This window comes from Canis lupus, chromosome 8 (assembly GCF_011100685.1).
Source record: "Canis lupus familiaris isolate Mischka breed German Shepherd chromosome 8, alternate assembly UU_Cfam_GSD_1.0, whole genome shotgun sequence".
NCBI classification, from domain to species: Eukaryota; Metazoa; Chordata; class Mammalia; order Carnivora; family Canidae; genus Canis; species Canis lupus.
In genome coordinates, this window is record NC_049229.1 from 53,536,417 (window position 1) to 53,559,947 (window position 23,531).

At 37.7% G+C, this 23,531-nt stretch overlaps 1 protein-coding gene across 21 annotated transcripts in view; it reads right to left on the reverse strand.

Annotated features, from left to right (window-relative positions):
- The window catches only part of CEP128 (centrosomal protein 128), a 397,326-nt gene that overhangs the window by 314,230 nt on the left and 59,565 nt on the right, over positions 1-23,531 (reverse strand). For all 21 annotated transcript variants that reach the window (XR_005363617.1, XR_005363616.1, XR_005363618.1 and 18 more), the window contains one exon: positions 14,573-14,689. Coding sequence is in view for 17 of the 21 variants with exons in the window: in XM_038545463.1 (XP_038401391.1) it covers positions 14,573-14,689 (117 nt within the window). In the remaining 4 variants the exon portion in view is untranslated. The remainder of the gene's footprint in view (positions 1-14,572; positions 14,690-23,531) is intronic.

Here is a 23,531-nt window from a genome sequence, read left to right on the forward strand (position 1 = left end):
TTTACTAAATGAGATTTTTAAAATCCAGCTATAACATGTTTATAAGAAACATACAAAATTAAACTACAAAGGAAGGATTAAAATATAGCAAAAACTCATATGCCAAGAAAAGAGTAACTCAAAGAATACCAGTATCAAGAGGAACACTATAGTTTAAAAATTAATTGGCCAAAGAGTAATTAATTCATATCCATAAAACCAGTCACAAAATAAAGCAAAACTAAAACTAAAGAAAACTAGAGTTAAAAAAAAAAAAAAAAAACTCACCAAGAAATTGACCATCCTTATCATAGTGAGAGGCTTCAGAAGAACATATTTATAAGAATACAAAAGGAGAGGAGGGGCAAGATGGCGGGAGAGGAGGGTCCCCAAGTCACCTGTCCCCACCAAATTATCTAGATAACCTTCAAATCATCCTGAAAATCTATGAATTCGGCCTGAGATTTAAAGAGAGACCAGCTGGAATGCTACAGTGAGAAGAGTTCCTGCTTCTATCAAGGTAGGAAGACGGGGGAAAAAGAAATAAAGGAACAAAGGCCTCCAAGGGGGAGGGTCCCGCGAGGAGCCGGGCTGAGGCCGGGGCGAGTGTCCCCAGGACAGGAGAGCCCCGTCCCGGAGACGCAGGAGCTGCACCGACCTTCCCGGGCGGAAAGGGGCTCCAGGGAGTTGTAGCAGGACCCCAGGAGGGAGGGGATGCCCTCGGGCTCCTGGGGACACTAACAGACACCTGCGCCCCGGGAGAGTGCGCCGAGCTCCCTAAGGGCTGCAGCGCGCACGGCGGGGCCCGGAGCAGATCGGAGGGGCTCGGGGGCGGCTCCGCGGAGGGGGCTGCGGGACGGGAGCAGCTCGGGGGGGGGCTCGGGCAGAGGAAGAGGCTCCGTGCGGAGGGGGCTGCGGGGCCGGGAGCGGGAATCCAACAGCGCAGGCCCTGGAGCACTGGGTGCCGGGGACACAGCCCAGGATCCGGCCTCCCCCAGGCAGAGGCAGGGAGGGCCCAGGACAGCAAGGACGCTCCTGCCCCGAGCTGAGCAAATCAGGGGCCCCGCCTGCAGACGGAGACCTCTGGAGTTACTGCGGGAGCTGACTTCAGGGTTGGGGAGCTGGCCACCGCCACTCCGGTTGTTCCTCCCGGGGCCTCACGGGGTAAACAACCCCCACTGAGCCCTGCACCAGGCAGGGGGCAGAGCAGCTCCCCCAAGTGCTAACACCTGAAAATCAGCACAACAGGCCCCTCCCCCAGAAGACCAGCTAGACGGACAAGTTCCAGCAGAAGTCAAGGGACTTAAAGTATACAGAATCAGAAGATACTCCCCCGTGTTGTTTCGTTTTGTTTTGTTTTTTTTTTCTTTTTTTGCTTTTTGATTTCTGTTTGCTTCCCCCACCCTTTTTTTTCTTTCTCTTTTTCTTCTCTCTTTTTTCTTTTTTCTTCCTTTTTTCCTTTTCTCTTTTCTTTCCTTCTTTCTCTTCTCTCTTTTTCTCCTTTTCCCAATACAACTTGCTTTTTGCCACTCTGCACTGAGCAAAATGACTAGAAGGAAAACCTCACCTCAAAAGAAAGAATCAGAAACAGTCCTCTCTCCCATACAGTTACAAAATCTGGATTACAATTCAATGTCAGAAAGCCAATTCAGAAGCACTATCATACAGCTACTGGTGGCTCTAGAAAAAAGCATAAAAGACTCAAGAGACTTCATGACTGCAGAATTTAGATCCATCAGGCAGAAATTAAAAATCAATTGAATGAGATGCAATCCAAACTAGAAGTCCTAACGACGAGGGTTAACGAGGTGGAAGAAAGAGTGAGTGACATAGAAGACAAGTTGATGGCAAAGAGGGAAACTGAGGAAAAAAGAGACAATTAAAAGACCATGAGGTTAGATTAAGGAAAATAAACGACAGCCTGAGGAAGAAAAACCTATGTTTAATTGGGGTTCCCGAGGGCGACGAAAGGGACAGAGGGCCAGAATATGTATTTGAACAAATCATAGCTGAAAACTTTCCTAATCTGAGAAGGGAAACAGGCATTCAGATCCAGGAAATAGAGAGTTCGCCCCCTAAAATCAATAAAAACCGTTCAACACCTCGACATCTAATAGTGAAGCTTGCAAATTCCAAAGATAAAGAGAAGATCCTTAAAGCAGCAAGAGACAAGAAATCCCTGACTTTTATGGGGAGGAGTATTAGGGTAACAGCAGACCTCTCCACAGAGACCTGGCAGGCCAGAAAGGGCTGGCAGGATATATTCAGGGTCCTAAATGAGAAGAACATGCAACCAAGAATACTTTATCCAGCAAGGCTCTCATTCAAAATGGAAGGAGAGATAAAGAGCTTCCAAGACAGGCAGCAACTAAAAGAATATGTGACCTCCAAACCAGCTCTACAAGAAATTTTAAGGGGGACTCTTAAAATTCCCCTTTAAGAAGAAGTTCAGTGGAACAATCCACAAAAACAAGGACTGAATAGATATCATGATGACACTAAACTCATATCTGTCAATAGTAACTCTGAACGTGAACGGACTTAATGACCCCATCAAAAGGCGCAGGGTTTCAGACTGGATAAAAAAGCAGGACCCATCTATTTGCTGTCTACAAGAGACTCATTTTAGACAGAAGGACACCTACAGCCTGAAAATAAAACGTTGGAGAACCATTTACCATTCAAATGGTCCTCAAAATAAAGCAGGGGTAGCCATCCTTATATCAGATAAACTAAAATTTACCCCGAAGACTGTAGTGAGAGATGAAGAGGGACACTATCTCATACTTAAAGGATCTATCCAACAAGAGGACTTCACAATCCTGAATATATATGCCACGAATGTGGGAGCTGCCAAATATTTAAACAAATTAATAACCAAAGTGAAGAAACACTTAGATAATAATACACTTATACTTGGTGACTTCAATCTAGCTCTTTCTACCCTCGATAGGTCTTCTAAGCACAACATCTCCAAAGAAACGAGAGCTTTAAATGATACACTGGACCAGATGGATTTCACAGATATCTACAGAACTTTACATCCAAACTCAACTGAATACACATTCTTCTCAAGTGCACATGGAACTTTCTCCAGAATAGACCACATACTGGGTCACAAATCGGGTCTAAACCGATACCAAAAGATTGGGATCGTCCCCTGCATATTCTCAGACCATAATGCCTTGAAATTAGAACTAAATCACAACAAGAAGTTTGGAAGGACCTCAAACACGTGGAGGTTAAGGACCATCCAGCTAAAAGATGAAAGGGTCAACCAGGAAATTAAGGAAGAATTAAAAAGATTCATGGACACTAATGAGAATGGAGATACAACCGTTCAAAATCTTTGGGATGCAGCAAAAGCAGTCCTAAAGGGGAAATACATCGCAATACAAGCATCCATTCAAAAACTGGAAAGAACTCAAATACAAAAGCTAACCTTACACATAAAGGAGCTAGAGAAAAAACAGCAGATTGACCCCACGCCCAGCAGAAGAAGAGAGTTAATTAATTCGACGAAATAGAGACCAGAAGAACTGTGGAATAGATCAACAGAACCAGGAGTTGGTTCTTTGAAAGAATTAATAAGATAGATAAACCGTTAGCCAGCCTTATTAAAAAGAAGAAAGAGAAGACTCAAATTAATAAAATCATGAATGAGAAAGGAGAGATCACTACCAACACCAAGGAAATACAAGCGATTTTAAAAACATATTATGAACAGCTATACACCAATAAATTAGGCAATCTAGAAGAAATGGACGCATTCCTGGAAAGCCACAAACTACCAAAACTGGAACAGGAAGAAATAGAAAACCTGAACAGGCCAATAACCAGGGAGGAAATTGAAGCAGTCATCAAAAACCTCCCAAGACACAAGAGTCCAGGGCCAGATGGCTTCCCAGGGGAATTCTATCAAACGTTTAAAGAAGAAATCATACCTATTCTACTAAAGCTGTTTGGAAACATAGAAAGAGATGGAGACTTCCAAATTTGTTCTATGAGGCCAGCATCACCTTAATTCCAAAACCAGACAAAGACCCCACCAAAATGGAGAATTACAGACCAATATCCCTGATGAACATGGATGCAAAAATTCTCAACAACATACTAGCCAATAGGATCCAACAGCACATTAAGAAAATTATTCACCACGACCAAGTAGGATTTATCCCCGGGACACATAGCTGGTTCAACACTCGTAAAACAATCAATGCAATTCGGGATCCCTGGGTGGCGCAGCGGTTTGGCGCCTGCCTTTGGCCCAGGGCGCAATCCTGGAGATCCGGGATCGAATCCCACGTCGGGCTCCCGGTGCATGGAGCCCGCTTCTCCCTCTGCCTGTGTCTCTGCCTCTCTCTCTCTCTCTCTCTCTGACTATCATAAATAAATAAATTAAAAAAAAAACAATCAATGCAATTCATCATATCAGCAAGAGAAAAACCAAGAACCATATGATCCTCTCATTAGATGCAGAGAAAGCATTTGACAAAATACAGCATCCATTCCTGATCAAAACTCTTCAGAGTGTAGGGATAGAGGGAACTTTCCTCGACATCTTAAAAGCCATCTACGAAAAGCCCACAGCAAATATCATTCTCATTGGGGAAGCACTGGGAGCCTTTCTCCTAAGATCAGGAACAAGACAGGGATGTCCACTCTCACCACTGCTATTCAACATAGTATTGGAAGTCCTAGCCTCAGCAATCAGACAACAAAAAGACATTAAAGGCATTCAAATAGGCAAAGAAGAAGTCAAACTCTCCCTCTTCGCCGATGACATGATACTCTACATAGAAAACCCAAAAGCCTCCACCCCAAGATTGCTAGAACTCATACAGCAATTTGGTAGCATGGCAGGATACAAAATCAATGCCCAGAAATCAATGGCATTTCCATACACTAACAATGAGACTGAAGAAAGAGAAATTAAGGAGTCAATCCCATTTACAATTGCATCCAAAAGCATAAGATTCCTAGGAATAAACCTAACCAAAGATGTAAAGGATCTATACCCTAAAAACTATAGAACACTTCTGAAAGAAATTGAGGAAGACACAAAGAGATGGAAAAATATTCCATGCTCATGGATTGGCAGAATTAATATTGTGAAAATATCAATGTTACCCAGGGCAATTTACACGTTTAATGCAATCCCTATCAAAATACCATGGACTTTCTTCAGAGAGTTAGAACAAATTATTTTAAGATTTGTGTAGAATCAGAAAAGACCCCAAATAGCCAGGGAATATTAAAAAAGAAAACCATATCTGGGGGCATCACAATGCCAGATTTCAGGTTGTACTACAAAGCTGTGGTCATCAAGACAGTGTGGTACTGGCACAAAAACAGACACATAGATCAATGGAACAGAATAGAGAACCCAGAAGTGGACCCTGAACTTTATGGTCAACTAATATTCGATAAAGGAGGAAAGACTGTCTATTGGAAGAAAGACAGTCTCTTCAATAAATGGTGCTGGTAAAATTGGACATCCACATGCAGAAGAATGAAACTAGACCACTCTCTTGCACCATACACAAAGATAAACTCAAAATGGATGAACGATCTAAAGGTGAGACAAGATTCCATCAAAATCCTAGAGGAGAACACAGGCAACACCCTTTTTGAACTCAGCCACTGTAACTTCTTGCAAGATACATCCATGAAGGCAAAAGAAACAAAAGCAAAAATGAATTATTGGGACTTCATCAAGATAAGAAGCTTTTGCACAGCAAAGGATACAGTCAACAAAACTAAAAGACAACCTACAGAATGGGAGAAGATATTTACAAATGACATATCAGATAAAGGGCTAGTTTCCAAGATCTATAAAGAACTTATTAAACTCAACACCAAAGAAACAAACAATCCAATCATGAAATAGGCAAAAGACATGAACAGAAATCTCACAGAGGAAGACATAGACATGGGCAACACGTACATGAGAAAATGCTCTGCATCACTTGCCATCAGAGAAATACAAATCAAAACCACAATGAGATACCACCTCACACCAGTGAGAATGGGGAAAATTAACAAGGCAGGAAACCACAAATGTTGGAGAGGATACGGAGAGAAGGGAACCCTCTTACACTGTTGGTGGGAATGTGAACTGGAACAGCCACTTTAGAAAACTGTGTGGAGGTTCCTCAAAGAGTTAAAAATAGACCTGCCCTATGACCCACCAATTGCACTGTTGAGGATTTACCCCAAAGATACAGATGCAATGAAACGCCGGGACACCTGCAACCCAATGTTTATAGCAGCAATGTCCACAATAGCCAAACTGTGGAAGGAGCCTTGGTGTCCATCGAAAGATGAACGGATAAAGAAGATGTGGTTTATGTATACAATGGAATATTACTCAGCCATTAGAAATGACAAATATCCACCATTTGCTTCAATGTGGATGGAACTGGAGGGTATTATGCTGAATGAAGTAAGTCAGTCGGAGAAGGACAAACATTATGTGTTCTCATTCATTTGGGGAATATAAATAATAGTGAAAGGGAATATAAGGGAAGGGAGAAGAAATGTGTGGGAAATATCAGAAAGGGAGACAGAACATAAAGACTCCTCACTCTGGGAAACAAACTAGGGGTAGTGGAAGGGGAGGACGGCGAGGGGTGGGGGTGAATGGGTGACGGGCACTGAGGGGGGCACTTGACGGGATGAGCACTGGGTGTTATTCTGTATGTTGGTAAATTGAACACCAATAAAAAATAAATTTATTTTAAAATAATACAAAAGAACGGAACAATAAATTTACAAACTTGACCTACTAACCTTATAGGAGTGTGTATGTATGCATATCATATGTTAAATTGAAAATATGTTCAATTCTTATACTCACAGAATATTTACCCAAAAAATTGATCCTGGTATCAACTGTCAAAAGTTTCAACGAATTTCAAAGGAAGTAAAAATTAATAATAAAAAGAGTTAAGCAAGCATATACACATTTGGGTTTTTCAAAAGGCATTCCTGGGGATCCCTGGGTGGCGCAGCGGTTTGGCGCCTGCCTTTGGCCCAGAGCGCGATCCTGGAGACCCGGGATCGAATCCCACGTCGGGCTCCCGGTGCATGGAGCCTGCTTCTCCCTCTGCCTGTGTCTCTGCCTCTCTTTCTGTGTGACTATCATAAATAAATAAAAATTAAAAAAAAAATAGGCATTCCTAAGTAAGTTTTAAGTTACAGAGAAAATCATGAAAGAAATAATAAAAGATTTAGAACTATGCCACCATAAGAGAATAGCTTATCAAAATATATGGTCATTTATTGATGAATTTGCAATAATTTTTAAAATCAGTTAATGTTACAACTTGCAAGCCAAAAAACTGAAACAGAGTAATCCTACAAACAAAAAAGGAAGAAAAAATAGAGTTCAAAACAAAAGTTTATGGAGTAATAAAGCTGGTCAAAATGAAAACTAATAATCATATATCTAGCAAGACTAATAAGAAAAAAGGAATAACAAGTAATATTAAAGTGAAAAAGTATATAGCTTCGAAGAAAGATTTATAAATAAATCAGGGCTATGACTGCTTTTTAAAATTACCTTCAAACTAAAGGCTAAATGGATAACATAAAATCATGAATTACCAAACTGACTTTAAAAATAAAAAAACTATATAACCAAAAAAAAAAAAAAAGAACAACAAAAACAAAGAAATTGAAAACCTCAACCACCAAAAAGATAATAGGCACAAATCGTTTTATGGGTGAGTTTTAACAAACATTCAAGAAAAAAAAAATCCCTCTCCTAAACAGAATCAGAAAACAGAAAGGGGTGGAATCTACCTAATTCATTTTATGAAGTATGTAATATTGTAATGTAATGTAATGTAATCTTGCTCCCAAAACCAAAGCCAGCAGTACAAGAAAATTATAAGCCCTCAAGCATAAATATAAAAATCCTAAGAAAACACTGGCAAATTAACTTAACAATGTATAAAAAAACCAATACATTATGATCAAATAAATAAATGCTAGGAGGGGTCAATATCTATTGATAAAGTCAACCATATTTCAATATCAAAAGAGAAATATAGCAAACAAGAGTATTTGATAAATTCCACAACATATTATGATTTTTTAAAAAGAAACAAACAAAAAACAACTCTTGTAAACCTAGGAATAGAAGGCGATGTTCTTAATCTGATAAAGGACACCACTGAAAAAACCAGGAGCAAACAACATGCACCAAGATTAACATTTTAGAAGCATCCCTATAAAAAATAGGAATAAAGTAAAAATTCTTGTTATCTTTGTTTCTATTCCAACATCGCACTTGAGTTTCTAGCCAGTGCAATAAAGCAACATAAAAGAATTATATAGTTAGAGACCAAATTGGCTTTCATTTCATATATGATTATCTTCTACACAGTATATAGTACATGATAGTAATACATGAAAGCTGCTAACAAATTATAAAATAAGATCAGTAAGCAAAATTGTTGCATACATATAAAACCAACTGCACTCCTATATACTAGAGATAACCAATCAGAGATGTAATAAAAGAAAATATTCCATTCACAATAGAAAGAAAAACTGTAGATACCTAGGAATAAGTCTAACAAAAGATGCATAAGACCTTATTACAAAACATTACTGAAGAACATTAGAAAACACCCCTCTTCAAATTCATCTATGTAGTCAGTACAATTACAATCAAAATGCCAGCAAGATTTTTCATGGAACATGACAAGAGATTTTCATTATCACTTACCAAAATATAATGAAAGCTATGATAATGGAGATAAAGTGATTTCAGTTCAGGGGCAAACAGATCAGTAGAAAAGCGTATAGAACCAGAGAGATTCCATGGGAAACTAGATATATAACAAAAGTTGCATTTAAATCAGAGGGGAAAGAACAAATTATTCAAAAATGATGCTGAGGCAATTCATTAGTCACATAAAAAATAACAGATTCCTCCCTCATGCCATTAAAAAGTAAAATTCCTGAGGGAAAACACAAGTAATCCAATATTTTCAAATAAGTGATAAACAAGCTATCTGTACAGGCACAAATGCAAACTGCCAACAAATATATGAAAAGATGTTCAAAGTCACTAACAGAGAAATGCAAATAAGCATAAAAATGAGTTAATACTTTATACACATGAGCCCAGCAAAAATTAAAGAGAATGTAAGGAAAGGTCCATTCTCAACCATTTTACTAACAGAAATACAAAAGGTTAGAACCATTTGGAAAAATAATCTGATAGCCTCTATTATAATAAAAATCCATCTGTAGTAATAAAAGATAATGTTTGAACCACATGAGCTAGTTGAAGGAATTTCCAGAAAGTACTGGTGAGAGAAAAAAAGCAAAAGGTGGAACGTGTGTGTTTATGTATATAATGTGATCCCATTTTATTAAAATGAAACATACCCAAAAAATCCTATACATGCAAAGTACATATGGTCCATATACATCTGTCTAGGATAATTAAAACCAATAATTAAAGAAAATATAAAGGGATCACCTCCCAGGCTGTTTACGCTGGTTCCTTTTTTTTAGGGAATGAGGTTAATGGTTGATATCAAAGAATGAACACATAAGAGATGGGGGGAAAATGAGCCAAGCCAATAAATAAAGCTGGACTAAAAAGAAAATGTATGACCGATTTATGATATGATCACATTTAGTTATACATTTATTTAAATTACATGATTAAATACATTCCATACTAAATATTTAATAAAAATGTTAAATAAAAGAATTATGTGAGACATAATACAGCAACATCTGCTTTCAGGCTGCTAGTAATCTGAGGCTCCTGAATATCACCCTTACTGTGTTATTTGGGGTTTACTACATCCCTCGTGGTCACCAGGGCCCAAAAAGGACTACATACTAGAGCTAATTTACCAAGGAATGGGAAAATAAGGTGCATCTTCTAAGCTTTCCTCATGCTTTACATGGAGCTTATATTTTAAACTCCTATTTACTTGTATTCTATTGGCCTTTTTCAAAGCCCAGGGAGGCTATTGGACTGGTCAATGTCAGGGTGATTTAGTGGGTATTTATATAAAAAAGTATCTAGTAATATCAGTGGGGAAGGGGAAGCTTATACTATGAAATAAATATGAAAATGTCAGAGCACTGACTATGGAAACATGAGGGTAAAGTGCCAAAAAAAGTAAGACAATTCAGTCTGGAAAAGATAAGTAAGCAACAGAGAGTCCAAAATCTACCAGCCTCAGAAAGGCCTCCATGTTTCCAAACCAAGAAGAAGAGTCTCAAGAGGAAGGGGTTAATGAGGCCACATTAGAACATTTGCTGGACTAGGTTCTCCTCTGAATTGACACAAAAGTCTCAAGGGAAATGCTAAAGCTATTAAGAGGACATTAGGAAAACATTCTTGGCTTCCTTAGAAGCTTCTCCCTTAATGAGTCCAAACTAAATACATTTATAAGCTGTACCCAAGGCTTTTCTTAGGTGAAGTATCCATATTACTCAGCATCTCTGGAGCCATAATGACGTTTCCGGGAAGGAACAAATAGCTATTTCTTCATTAGGCTTTTCACAATTGGTACAGATGCCAAAAGTTGAAGAAAATTATTGGGAAAAAAATCTATCAATCACTTAAACTTTTCTGTACAAGGCTTTAATGTTACTGATGAGGCTCACATAATCTGGTTTCTCATAGGTGTACAGACTGAAAACCACCGTGCTCAGCTCCCATTTTACACTTAACAATTTCCCACAAATCTTCAACATCTTCAATTAAGATTCCATACTTCACCTTCCCCACAGACTTCTCCATGAAGCACCTTTAAGCCTTGAGGCAACTGATTCACCCTAGATCACTGGCAAGCATGGAATATTATTGGTGAGAGTAAGTGGGAGAACTAGCATTTTAATATACTATAAAATATTCTGAAAGGCATATACAAATATGAACCCAGCACTTATGTATTTCATTTTAAATAATTCAAATGAAGACAAAGATATAACATTCCATTTACTAGAAACAGCTAGTAAAAAACAAGTCAGAAATTCCCAAGATGCCATAGCCAAGAATTTATTGGGATTTTATGTTATTTGGGGGCTTACCAAAAGAAAAGTCTTAACTTGGGTTTATTTCTAAATACTTTGTGTCCCTAGCACCCACCATGCCTCCCCTGCTCCACTAAATTTAACTAATCAAAGTTATTATCAAGCATCTGATCAAAAGGAGTTTGTAATATGATAAATGTTAAACAAGTATTTTATTGTTTGTACATCAGTTTAATAACAAGGAAAGATTGATGGTTATAGGATTAACAATATTTAAATTTTATTATTTAAATTTCAGAATATTAGAATAACCATTCAAAATTTAAGAGATGCATAAAAAGAATATTTATTATATAATATGAAATAATCACCTAAGAAGGCCTCTACTGAGGTATGAAAACAACATTGTTTAAAATATGATATATGAAGTCTGAAGGCCAGTGAATGTCCTTATCAAGTTAAAGAAAATCTGACATTCATGTGACACCAATAGCACATGAATAGTTGCGACTCAAAAAAGGAAGCAGATTCCAGTGTCCATAGCCCTCCTGCTTAGACCAGGAGGGAGAAAAAAAACACACACATACACATTAAAGAGAGAACAAAAAAAAAAAAGTGAATAATTCCTTAAGACCTCTAAACAAGAAGAGCAGAGTAGCTGTTTCTCAACCAATTTCCAATGATTAATAACTGTATTTTTCATTAAATGGGAACAAATAAAACTCCAAGGAATAAGAACCTCATTAAGATCACTAAAAAGAAGGTTTTAGCCAAAACTACATATTGCCTCCCCATAATATGGCATTATACCTAGAAATCTCTGATATCCTGGAATTTTTAATGAATACTCCTATTATCTTAACAATTTTTAAATGTCATAATTTCACTAATATTGAATTACACATTTTAGGGAGGCAGAAGAGTACAGTGGCTAAAAGTCCAGACCTCCTTACTCACCTATAGATTCATTTTCTCACCATAGCCAGAAACAAAATATATCAATTACTATCATCATACAGCATAGGTATTTGCAAAAATACCTTTTGCAATATTGAAAAGAAAGCAAAGTGTTTCCTTTCCTTAAACATGACCTTTCCAGAACAGCCTAAGCCACTTAACTTGGGAGTAGGAAACATATCAGCCTAAATTAATCCTTCCAGCTTCCACTGCACTGTTTAATCCAAAACCACCTTTTAAAGGTGTATAGGTCACCACTTATATTAAAGTGACAAAATATGAAATTAAACATTTCTTATCAATAGTGATCCTCTACTGTATTGTCAGAGATGGAATTCCAAATCACAGCTCAAGCTTTTAGTCAAATTGACAATTACAATGCAAATATTCAGGCTCTGGTTTCTCAAGAATAGGGGTGGGAAGCAATCTTCCTTTCCCTCTTTCTTTGTAATTTTGTGCATTCTGCAAAGAAAGAAGAAAATAAGTATGGAAAATTTCTCTAATTTTCTCTTGCAAAAAAGAACAATTGTCTCTTCAGTACTATTCTTATGCTCACCAGATGCAATTTGCTTTGAGAACAAATGTATAAAAATCAAACTTAAAAAAAAAAAAAGGCTACCCACATCTAATTATTCAACAAAGTATCCTCTTCAAAGTAATTACCAACTAACAGGGGTATGCCTCCTTTTGTAAAATGAAAGAAAATGGAATTTTAGAAAACAAAGGTAGATTTTTCTATTGCTTACATTATAATTTCAGGGTTGCCATTTTTGCTCCTAATTTTCAATTGGCAGTATATCCTAATAATTTAAAAAAAATTAATCCATCAATTTATAAGGGTCAATGATCTTCAAGCACACATAGAGTTTAACTTTTATACTCTATGTATAGATACATATTTAAAGGGAAATTCAACAAATTTTCTTTTTTTTAAAAAAAGATTTTATTTATTTATTTATGAGAAACACAGAGAGAGAGAGGCAGAGACACACACAGGCAGAAGAAGAAGCAGCAGGCTCCATGCAGGGAGCCCGACGTGGGACTCGATCCCGGGTCCCCAGGATCACACCCTAGGCTGAAAGAGGCGCTAAACCGCTGAGCCACCCAGGCTGCCCAAATTTTCTACAATGAGAATTCACAAATCTATACCAACATTAATTAATTAGTTAATTAATTAATGGGAAAAAGCAAAGCCTTTCCTCAGAATAGAAATCCAATTAATAAATGTAGAAAAAATGATGGAATATGTACCAAAAAATATTACTATTTAGCATCACTTGTAGTAACAAGTGCTTCATGAATGTTACCAAATGTTCAGTTTTCACCAGTAATAGAATAAATGGACATTACATGCCTCTTAATAAGGTGTCCCGTTAAAAATGCAACACCAAGTTTCTGAGTTTCCTGCCAAAAGTCCATAATCTAATTCAGTCATGAGACAATATCAATAAACCAAACTGCAAGACATTCTACAAAATAACTGGCCAGCACTCTGCAAAGTTGTCAAAGTCATGAACAATAAAGAAAAAATGAAAAAACTGTTCTAGATCAAAAGAGACTGAAGAGACAAATGCAGTATGTGACCCTGTACTGTATTCTGGACCATAAAAGGATGTTAGTGGCAAAATTTGAATAAAAAGTATAGATTAAAAAAAAAAGTATAGATATCATAGTATTGATCCAATGTTAATTTCCTATGATTATGGAAGAGAATATACACACTATATTATTTAGGTTTAAAAGTATTTACATCACTTCTGCAACTAGCTCAAAAAATTATATATCTGTAATGTATAATTGTTTTAATTATCATAAGTACATAAAATGATAGAGCAAGTGGGGTAAAATGTGAATACTGGGGGAAATCTACATAAAGGGTATACAGAAGAAATTCTTTGTTCTAATTTTTCAACTCTCTCCTAAGTCTGAAATTTCAAAATAAAAAAGGTACCTAAAAGGTAAGTGATCTCAGTTTTGGAATGGTTTGACTATAGTGTAGTCCAGGGGTTGGCAAACTTTCTATAAAAGGGCCAGACAGTCAATACTTTAGGTTTTGTGGGTCATATGGTCTTTTTTACAACTCCTCAGTGCTGCCACAGCGTCAAGAAACCACCCACAAATAGTAAATGAATGGAATTGCTGTGTTCCAATAAAACTGTATTTACAAAAATAGGCAATAGGCCACATTTGGCCCATTGGCCATAGCTTGCTGACTGACCTCTGTCTAGGTCATCCCAAGAAAAACTGATCAGAGTAATCATACTTTCAGTTAATATTTTTTAGTACATGCCAGACACTATATTAAATGCTTTATAAGTGTTCATTCATTTATCCTCACACCAACATGATTAGGTAAGTACTATTATTATTTCCATTTTTCACAGAGGATATGGGCCTAGATAAGGAACTTGCCCCAGGCCACACAGCCAGCAAGCAGTAGACTTTGAGTTTGAACTAGGTAGGGCTGTGTTCACACACTAAACCAGATAACCCATATGCTATACTTCTCATATGCACCAAAATATACATGTAATGACCAAGGAACTCTAACCATTTTAACAATGGCTAAATAACTATCCAAACTCAAGATTTATATTCTGAGAAGGTATTTTTCACAAACCTCCTGCAGCTGCAAAGAAATAATTCCCAGTTGATCCTGACGTCTTTCCACCAGCTCTCTTTCTGTGCGCATCTCTCTTTCTATTTCCTGAAGCCGTCGTTCCACTCGATCTGAAACCTTAACATGGACAGAAATAGTGACATTACAGAGCTGTTAGGCAAAAAAAGGAAGATATTGAAGAGATATTTTATGCCAGATACACTACTACCTATAACATTTAAGATTGGCTTTTTATAGCATCCTTTTTAATGCTAATATTTAAAAATCACAAAAAAATGGACTGAAAGTTACAAAATAAAATCATTAGTCTCCAATAATAATATTGGATCCCAATAAAGGATTTAAATCTTTCAAAGTATAATAATTCAATAGATCAGAGTTAAAATAGACTAGAAAAGAGTGCCCTCTGGTGAAGTAAAAGGAAAATACCATGCCAATGACTGCATTTATTACTCTATTAATGATAAACTGTTCTATTAAGTTCTTTCTCATTTTAATAATCTATAAACATGACCTGCCTAGGAAGGTTTTGATGTTTATGAGCAGCAGATAATTAAAAGCGTTTTTCATTAGCTTGTCAATCTTTTCTACTGTGATCTACTGAAAATAAACCAGATGTAAAAGATCTAAAACTAAAGTCAAATAGAAAAATGTTTAATTGAAACCTTAAAATAAACATGAAAGGTTTTTTTTTCTCTGATGCAAGATTTTCCTTGCTAAAAATTTTACAAATTCAAACACATTTCATGTGTATCATTATATATCCTCTAAATAAAATTTACCTATTTAATGATGTATATATTTCATGCAGGAGGCTACAGGAGATAAAAGACATTTGGATTCATTTAAGAGAAGCAATAAATACAGTCCAGTTATAAGAAATATTTTGTCAACAATTCTATATAGCCAGAAAGTTCCTGGTCACAGGAATCTTATTGGGGAGATAGAAATTGGATAGAAACTGGATTATGGTGATGGTTGCACACTCAGTACATTTACTAAAAATCATTGTACACATAAAGTAGATTAATTTTATGATAAATTATAGCTCAAATAAAGTTGTTTTTTTAAAATGGCATTGATAAATATGTTTAATTAGTCAATAAAAGCTGAGCAAAAATATTCCATCAAAAAAATTAGCAGTTAATATTTACTAAGAATGAAAATTCTTGAGTTTCCACCTTTTACTGCTTAAAACAATTAAGATATTTACTATGATACAGTGCTTTACTAAAAACTCAAAACACCCTTCAGCATCCAGCTTCTAATTTATCATAGTAATCAACCCTAATTTCCCAATAAACAATTTACTACTACATCTGAAATAAATGTAGTACCTGCTGTAATGATAGAAAATAATATTGGATCAATACTAAAAAAGTTGTTAACTAATGAATTTTTACAAAATGGAAATTTCCTTATAGTTCACTCTGAATGTAAAAATAATAGCAACACTCTTTAGAAAACAAATAATATAGAATCATCTCAAACTCATTAGAGTAGCTACTATCAAAAACAAACAAAACCAAAAAAAAAAAAACAAACAGAAAATAACAAATGTTGAAGAGTAACTAACACTGTTAGTGGCATATAAAATCATATAGATACTATGGAAAACAGAATGTTCATTCCTTAAAATATTAAAAATAAAGTTACCAGCAGTTCTATTCTAGGTGTATACCCAGAAGAATTAATAGCAGGGTCTTAAAGAGACCCACGTTAATAGCGGTACTATTCACAATAATCAAAAGATGGAAGCAACTAAAGTGTTCACCAACAGATAAATGTATCAACCAAATGTGGTTCACACATACAATGGAAAATCATCCAGTCTTAAAACGGAAGAAAATTCTTATCATGCTACAACATGGATAAACTATGAAGACATGATGCTAAATGAAATAAGCTAGTCACAATATCATTCCACTTATATGAGGTACCTGGAGTAGTCAAACTCAATATGGACAAAAAAGAGGAAAGGTGACATCCATGGACTAGGAAAAGGGTAGTATGGGGAGTTGTTGCTTAATGGGTATAGTTCCAGTTTTGCAAGATAAAACAGAGTTCAAAAACGGTGAATGTGCTTAACACTACTCAACATTTAAAAGTGTAGGGTCCCCAAGGTGGTGCAGTCCTGTAAGCATTGGACTCTTGGTCTCAGCTCAGGGCTTGATCTCATGGGCTGAGAGAGACCCGCATTGAGCTTTGTGTTTAGTCTGAGATCTAAGACTCTCTCTCCTTCTCTATCTGCCCTCCTCCCTCACATGTATGTGGTCTCTCTCCCAACTTTAACTTAAATGAAATAAATCTTAAAAAAGTGAGGAGTGCCTGGGTGGCTCAGTCAGTTAAGCATCTGTGTTTGGTTTAGGTCATAATCCCAGGGTCCTAGGATCAGCCCCAGGGTCAGGCTCCCTGCTCAGTGGAGCATATGCTCCTCCTTTTTTTCTGCCCCTTCCCCTTCCATGCTCTCTCTTTCTCTCAAATAAATCAATAAAATCTTTAAAAACTGATATTATGGTAAATTTTATATTTTACCACAATTAAAAATAAATAAATAAATAAGGAATGATAAAAAGAAATAAATATAATCTGCTAATACATTGCATCCATAAAGAGAAAAACACTGATTAGTATATTGTTGAATACTTCCAGAAATTTTTCTGTATGTACATGAAACATATATCCGTTTCACTTCTTTAAATAAAAATGAGGTATTATACACAGTATTTTTTTTTAATTTTTTTATTTATTTATGATAGTAGAGAGAGAGAGAGAGAGGCAGAGACACAGGCAGAGGGAGAAGCAGGCTCCATGCACCGGGAGCCCGACGTGGGATTCAATCCCGGGTCTCCAGGATCGCACCCTGGGCCAAAGGCAGGCGCCAAACCGCTGCGCCACCCAGGGATCCCCTATACACAGTATTTTATAAATTTTTTGCAGTTGACATATCATGGGCAACCTTCCCATGAAATAAATATTTCCCAACAAATAAATCTACATCCTTTTTCTTAACAAATGCATAGTTCTGCACAATTAAAATAATTCCCTACTGATAATGAGATAACAATTATTCATTTTTACTAGTAGATGCTCTGGCAAATATTCCTATATAATTTTTGCAAATTCAAGATGCAATCTTTAAGTGGAACTGCTGAATCAAAAGGTATGAATCACTTACAAAAAATAAAACATGAAATAAAATAAAACTCGGAAGTATTGTGGATTTTTATAAAAATTGTTTAGTCTAAAAAGACTGAGGAGGTAAAATATTTAACCGGAGGTCATACAACTAATCAATGAGAAAAATGAGCCTACTACAGGTCTCCCTTTCCAGCAGTATCTTATAAACCCCAGGTCCATTTTCATGCATTTGTTCAATAAACATGCATGGACACTCATTTGTTCCAGTTGTTGGCATAAATAGAAGTTAGGAATACAGCAATACATATGCTGTATCCACAGACATTGCCTTCATATAGCTTGCTAATAATTGAAGAGTGACACTGAATGAGCAGTTAGAATTTCTCTCATTAAATTCAATGAGTTGAATGACTTCTATTTTTCAGGAAGTAAGGCTATGCTTGTTAGCATCCTTTCAAAATTAAAGAAATTCAAACACCCAAATATTGAAATAAAAACCCAAAATTATTAAGACAGTTTCTTCAATAAATTGTTGGGAAGGAAGCTTGGATGGCTTAGCATTTAAGCTCTGCTTTCAGGTCAGGGCCTGATCCTGGAGTTCAGGGATGAAGTCCCACATCGCGCTCCCTGAGGAGAGCCTGCTTCTCCCTCTGCCTATGTCTCTGCCTCTCTTTCTCTCTGTGTCTCTCATGAATAAATAAATAAAACCTTAAATAAATAAATAGATTGTGTTGGGAAAACTGGGCAACTATACACAAAAGAATTAATCTGGAACATTTTCTTTTTTAGGGGGAAGGGACCACTTTCTTATATCATATACAAAAATAAACTCACAATGGATAAAAGACTTACATGGAAGACTAGAAACCATAAAATTCTTAGAAGAAAATATGGATGGTAGTAAGCTCTTGGAAATTAGTCTGTTCAATATATATGTATTTTTTCATTATCAGTCTCCTCAAGCAAAGACAAATTTAAATTTAAATTTAAAGCAAAAATAAATAGAACCACATCAAACTAAAAAGTTTTTGCAAGGCAAAGGAAACCATCAAAAAAAAAAAAAAAAAAAAAAGGAACCGCAACCTACTGAATGGAAGAAGATAATCTACAAAAGATATAACCAATAAGGAGTTAATATCAAAAATGTATAAAGAACTCACATGAGGAGGGGGCAAGATGGCGAAAGAGTAGGGCCTCCAAGTCACCTGTCCCCACCAAATTACCTAGATAACTTTCAAATCATCCTGAAAACCTACGAATTTGGTCTGAGATTTAAAGAGAGAACAGCTGGAATGCTACAATGAGAAGAGTTCACGATTCTATCAAGGTAGGAAGACGGAAAAAAAAAAAAAAAAAACATCCAAGGGGGAGGGGCCCCGCGAGGAGCCGGGCTGAGGCCGGGGCGAGTGTCCCCAGGACAGGAAAGCCCCGACCGGGAGAAGCAGGAGCTTCACCAATCTTCCCGGACGGAAAGGCGGTCGCAGGGAGTTGGAGCAGGATCCCAGGAGAGGTGGGGATGCCCTCAGGCTCCCAGGGGCACTAACAGAGCACCTGCGCCCCAGGGAGAGCGCACCACACCCCGCGGCCAAGCTCCCTAAGGGGCTGCAGCCCATGCTGGCGGGGCCCCGGGAGCAGCTGGGAGGCGGCTGGGGCAGAAGCTCCCCGGAGTGGGCTGCGCAGCCGGGAGCGCGATTCCAGCAGTGCAGGCCCCGGAGCACAGGGTGCCGGGGGACACAGCTCAGGATACGACTCTCCCCCCGGGACAGGCAGAGGCCAGGAGGGCACAGGACAGCGAGGACACTCCTGCCGCTGGACGGCCCCAAGCTGTGCAGATCAGCGCCCCCGCCCCCAGAGCATCCAAACCCCTGCAGACTGGAAGCTGCGGTAGTTACTGCGGGAGCTGACTCCAGGGCTGGAGAGCTGGCCGCTGCCACTGTTGTCGTTCCTCCTGGGGCATCACAGGATAAACAAACCCCACTGAGCCTCACAGTGGCCTCATAGGATAAACAGGATAAACAACTCCCACTGAGCCCTGCACCAGGCAGGGGGCTGAGCAGCTCCCCCAGGTGCACACACCTGAAATTAGCACAGCAGGCCCCTCTCCCAGAAGACCAGCTAGAAGGACAGGGGAAAAGCAAGTTATTGACCAAGCAGCACTGGAAAGTTCCAGGGGAAGTCGAGGGATTTACAGTATATAGAATCAGAGGATACTCCCCCTTGTTTTTTGTTTTCTGTTTGCTTCCTACCACCCTTTTTTTCTTTTTTTCTTTTTTTTTTTCTTTTTTCTCTTCTCTCTTTTTCTCCTTTTCCAGTACAACTTGTTTTTGGCCACTCTGCATTGAGCAAAATGACTAGAAGGAAAAACTCACCTCAAAAGAAATAATCAGAAACAGTCCTCTCTCCCACAGAGTTACAAAATTTGTATTGCAATTCAATGTCAGAAAGCCAATTCAGAAGCACAATTATAAAGCTACTCGTGGCTCTAGGAAAAAGCATAAAGGATTCAAGAGACTTCGTGAATGCAGAATTTAGATCTAATCCGGCAGAAATTAAAAATCAATTAAATTAGATGCAATCCAAACTAGAGGTCCTAACGACAAAGGTTAACGAGGTAGAAGAGTGAGTGACACAGAAGACAAGTTGATGGCAAGGAGGGAAACAGAAAAATGAGAAAAACAATTAAAAGATCATGAGAAAAAAAATTAAAAATAAAAATAAAAGATCATGAGGATAGGTTAAGGAAAATAAATGACAGCCTCAGAAGGAAAAATCTACATTTAATTGGGGTTCCCGAGGGCGCCAAAAGGGACAGAGGTCCAGACTATGTATTTGAACAAATCATAGCTGAGAACTTTCCTAACTTGGGAAGGGAAACACGCATTCAGATACAGGAGATAGAGAGATCCCCCCCTAAAATCAATAAAAACCGCCCAACACCTCGACATTTAATAGTGAAACTTGCAAATTCCAAAGATAAAGAGAAGATCCTTAACGCAGCAAGAGACAAGAAATCTCTAACTTTGATGGGGATAAATATTAGATTAACAGCAGATGTCTCCACAGAAACCTGGCAGGCCAGAAAGGGCTGGCAGGATATATTCAGGGTCCTAAATGAGAAGAACCTGCAGCCAAGAATACTTTATCCAGCAAGGCTCTCAACAGAATGGAAAAAGAGATACAGTATCCAAAATGGGCAGAAACTGAAAGAATATGTGAACACCAAGCCAGCTCTGCAAGAAATACTAAGGGGGATTCTGTAATAGAAAGAGGAAGTCCAAGGGAACAATCCACAAAAACAGGGATTGAATAGGTATCATGATGACACTAAAATCATATCTTTCAATAGTAACTCTGAACATGAATAGGCTTAATGACCCCATCAAAAGGCGCAGGGTTTCAGACTGGATAAAAAAGCAGGACCCATCTATTTGCTGTCTACAAGAGACTCATTTTAGACATAAGGACACCTACAGCCTGAAAATAAAAGGTTGGAAGACCATTTACCATTCAAATGGTCCTCAAAAGAAAGCAGGGAGTAGCCATCCTTATATCAGATAAATTAAAGTTTATCCCAAAGACTGTAGTAAGAGAGGAAGATGGACACTATATCATACTTAGAGGATCTACCCAACAAGAGGACATAACAATCATGAATACTTATGCCCCGAATGTGGGAGCTGCCAAGTATATCAATCAAGTAATAACGAAAGTTAAGACATACTTAGATGATACACTTATACTTGGTGACTTCAATCTAGTGCTTTCTACAATTGACAGATCTTCTAAGCACAATATCTCCAAAGAAACAAGAGCTTTAAATGATACACTGGACCAGATGGATTTCACAGATATTTACAGAACTTTACATCCAAACTCAACTGAATACACATTCTCCTCAAGTGCACATGGAACCTTCTCCAGAATAGACCACATACTGGGTCACAAATCAGGTCTTAACAGATACCAAAAGATGGGGATCGTCCCCTGCCTATTTTCAGACCATAATGCTTTGAAATTAGAACCAAATCACAAGAAGTTTGGAAGGAGATCAAACACGTGGAGGTTAAGGACCATCCTGCTAAAAGATGAAAGGGTCAACCAGGAAATTACAGAAGAATTAAAAAGATTCATGGACACTAATGAGAATGGAGATACAACCGTTCAAAATCTTTGGGATGCAGCAATAGCAGTCCTAAGGGGGAAATACATCGCAATACAAGCATCCATTCAAAAACTGGAAAGAACTCAAATACAAAAGCTAACCTTGCACCTAAAGGAGCTGGAGAAAAAACAGCAAATAGATCCTACACCCAGCAGAAGAAGAGAGTTAATAAAGACTTGAGCAGAACTCAATGAAATAGAGACCAGAAGAACTGTGGAACAGATTAACAAAACCAGGAGTAACTGTGGTTCTATGAAAGAATAAATAAGATAGATAAACCATTACCCAGACTTATTAAAAAGAAGAGAGAAAAGACTCAAGTTAATAAAATCATGAATGACAAAGGAGAGATCACTACCAACACCAAGGAAATACAAATGACTTTAAAACCTTATTATGAGTAGCTTTACGCCAATAAATTAGGCAATCTAGAAGAAATGGACACATTTCTGGAAAACCACAAACTACCACAACTGGAACAGGAAGAAATAGAAAACCTGAACATGCCAATCACCAAGGAGGAAATTGAAGCAGTCATCAAAAACTTCCCAAGACACAAAAGTCCAGGGCCAGATGGCTTCCCAGGGGAATTCTATCAAACGTTTAAAGAAGAAACCATACCTATTCTACTAAAGCTGTTTGGAAAGATAGAAAGAGATGGAGTACTTCTATGAGTACTCTGAGGTAGTACTCGTTCTATGAGGCCAGCATCACCTTAATTCCAAAACCAGACAAAGACCCCACCAAAAAGGAGAATTATAGACCAATATCCCAAATGAACATAGATGTAAAAATTTTCAACAAGATACTAGCCAATAGGATCCAACAATACATTAAGAAGATTATTCACCATGACCAAGTGAGATTTATCCCCAGGATGCAAGACTGGTTCAACACTCATAAAGCAATCAATGTGATTGATCATATTAGCAAGAGAAAAAACAAGAACCATATGATCCTCTCAATAGATGCAGAGAAAGCATTTGACAAAATACAGCATCCATTCCTGATCAAAAGTCTTCAGAGTGTACGGATAGAGGGAACATTCCTCAGCATCTTAAAAGCTGTCTACGAAAAGCCCACAGCAAATATCATTCTCAATGGGGAAACAATGGAAGCCTTTCCCCTAAGATCAGGAACAAGACAGGGATGTCCACTCTCACCACTGCTATTCAACATAGTACTAGAAGTCCTAGCCTCAGCAATCAGGCAACAAAAAGAAATAAAAGGCATTCAAATTGGCAAAGAAGAAGTCAAACTCTCCCTCTTCGCCAATGACATGATACTCTACATAGAAAACCCAAAAGCCTCCACCCCAAGATTGCTAGAATCATACAGCAATTTGGCAGTGTGGCAGGATACAAAATCAATGCCCAGAAGTCAGTGGCATTTCTATACACTAACAAGGAGACTGAAGAAAGAGAAATTAAGGAGTCAATCCCATTTACAATGGCACCCAAAAGCATAAGATACCTAGGAATAAACCTAACCAAAGAGGTAAAGGATCTAAACCCTCAAAACTACAGAACACTTCTGAAAGAAATTGAGGGAGACACAAAGAGATGGAAAAATATTCCATGCTCATGGATTGGCAGAATTAATATTGTGAAAATGTCAATGTTACCCAGGGCAATTTACACGTTTAATGCAATCCCT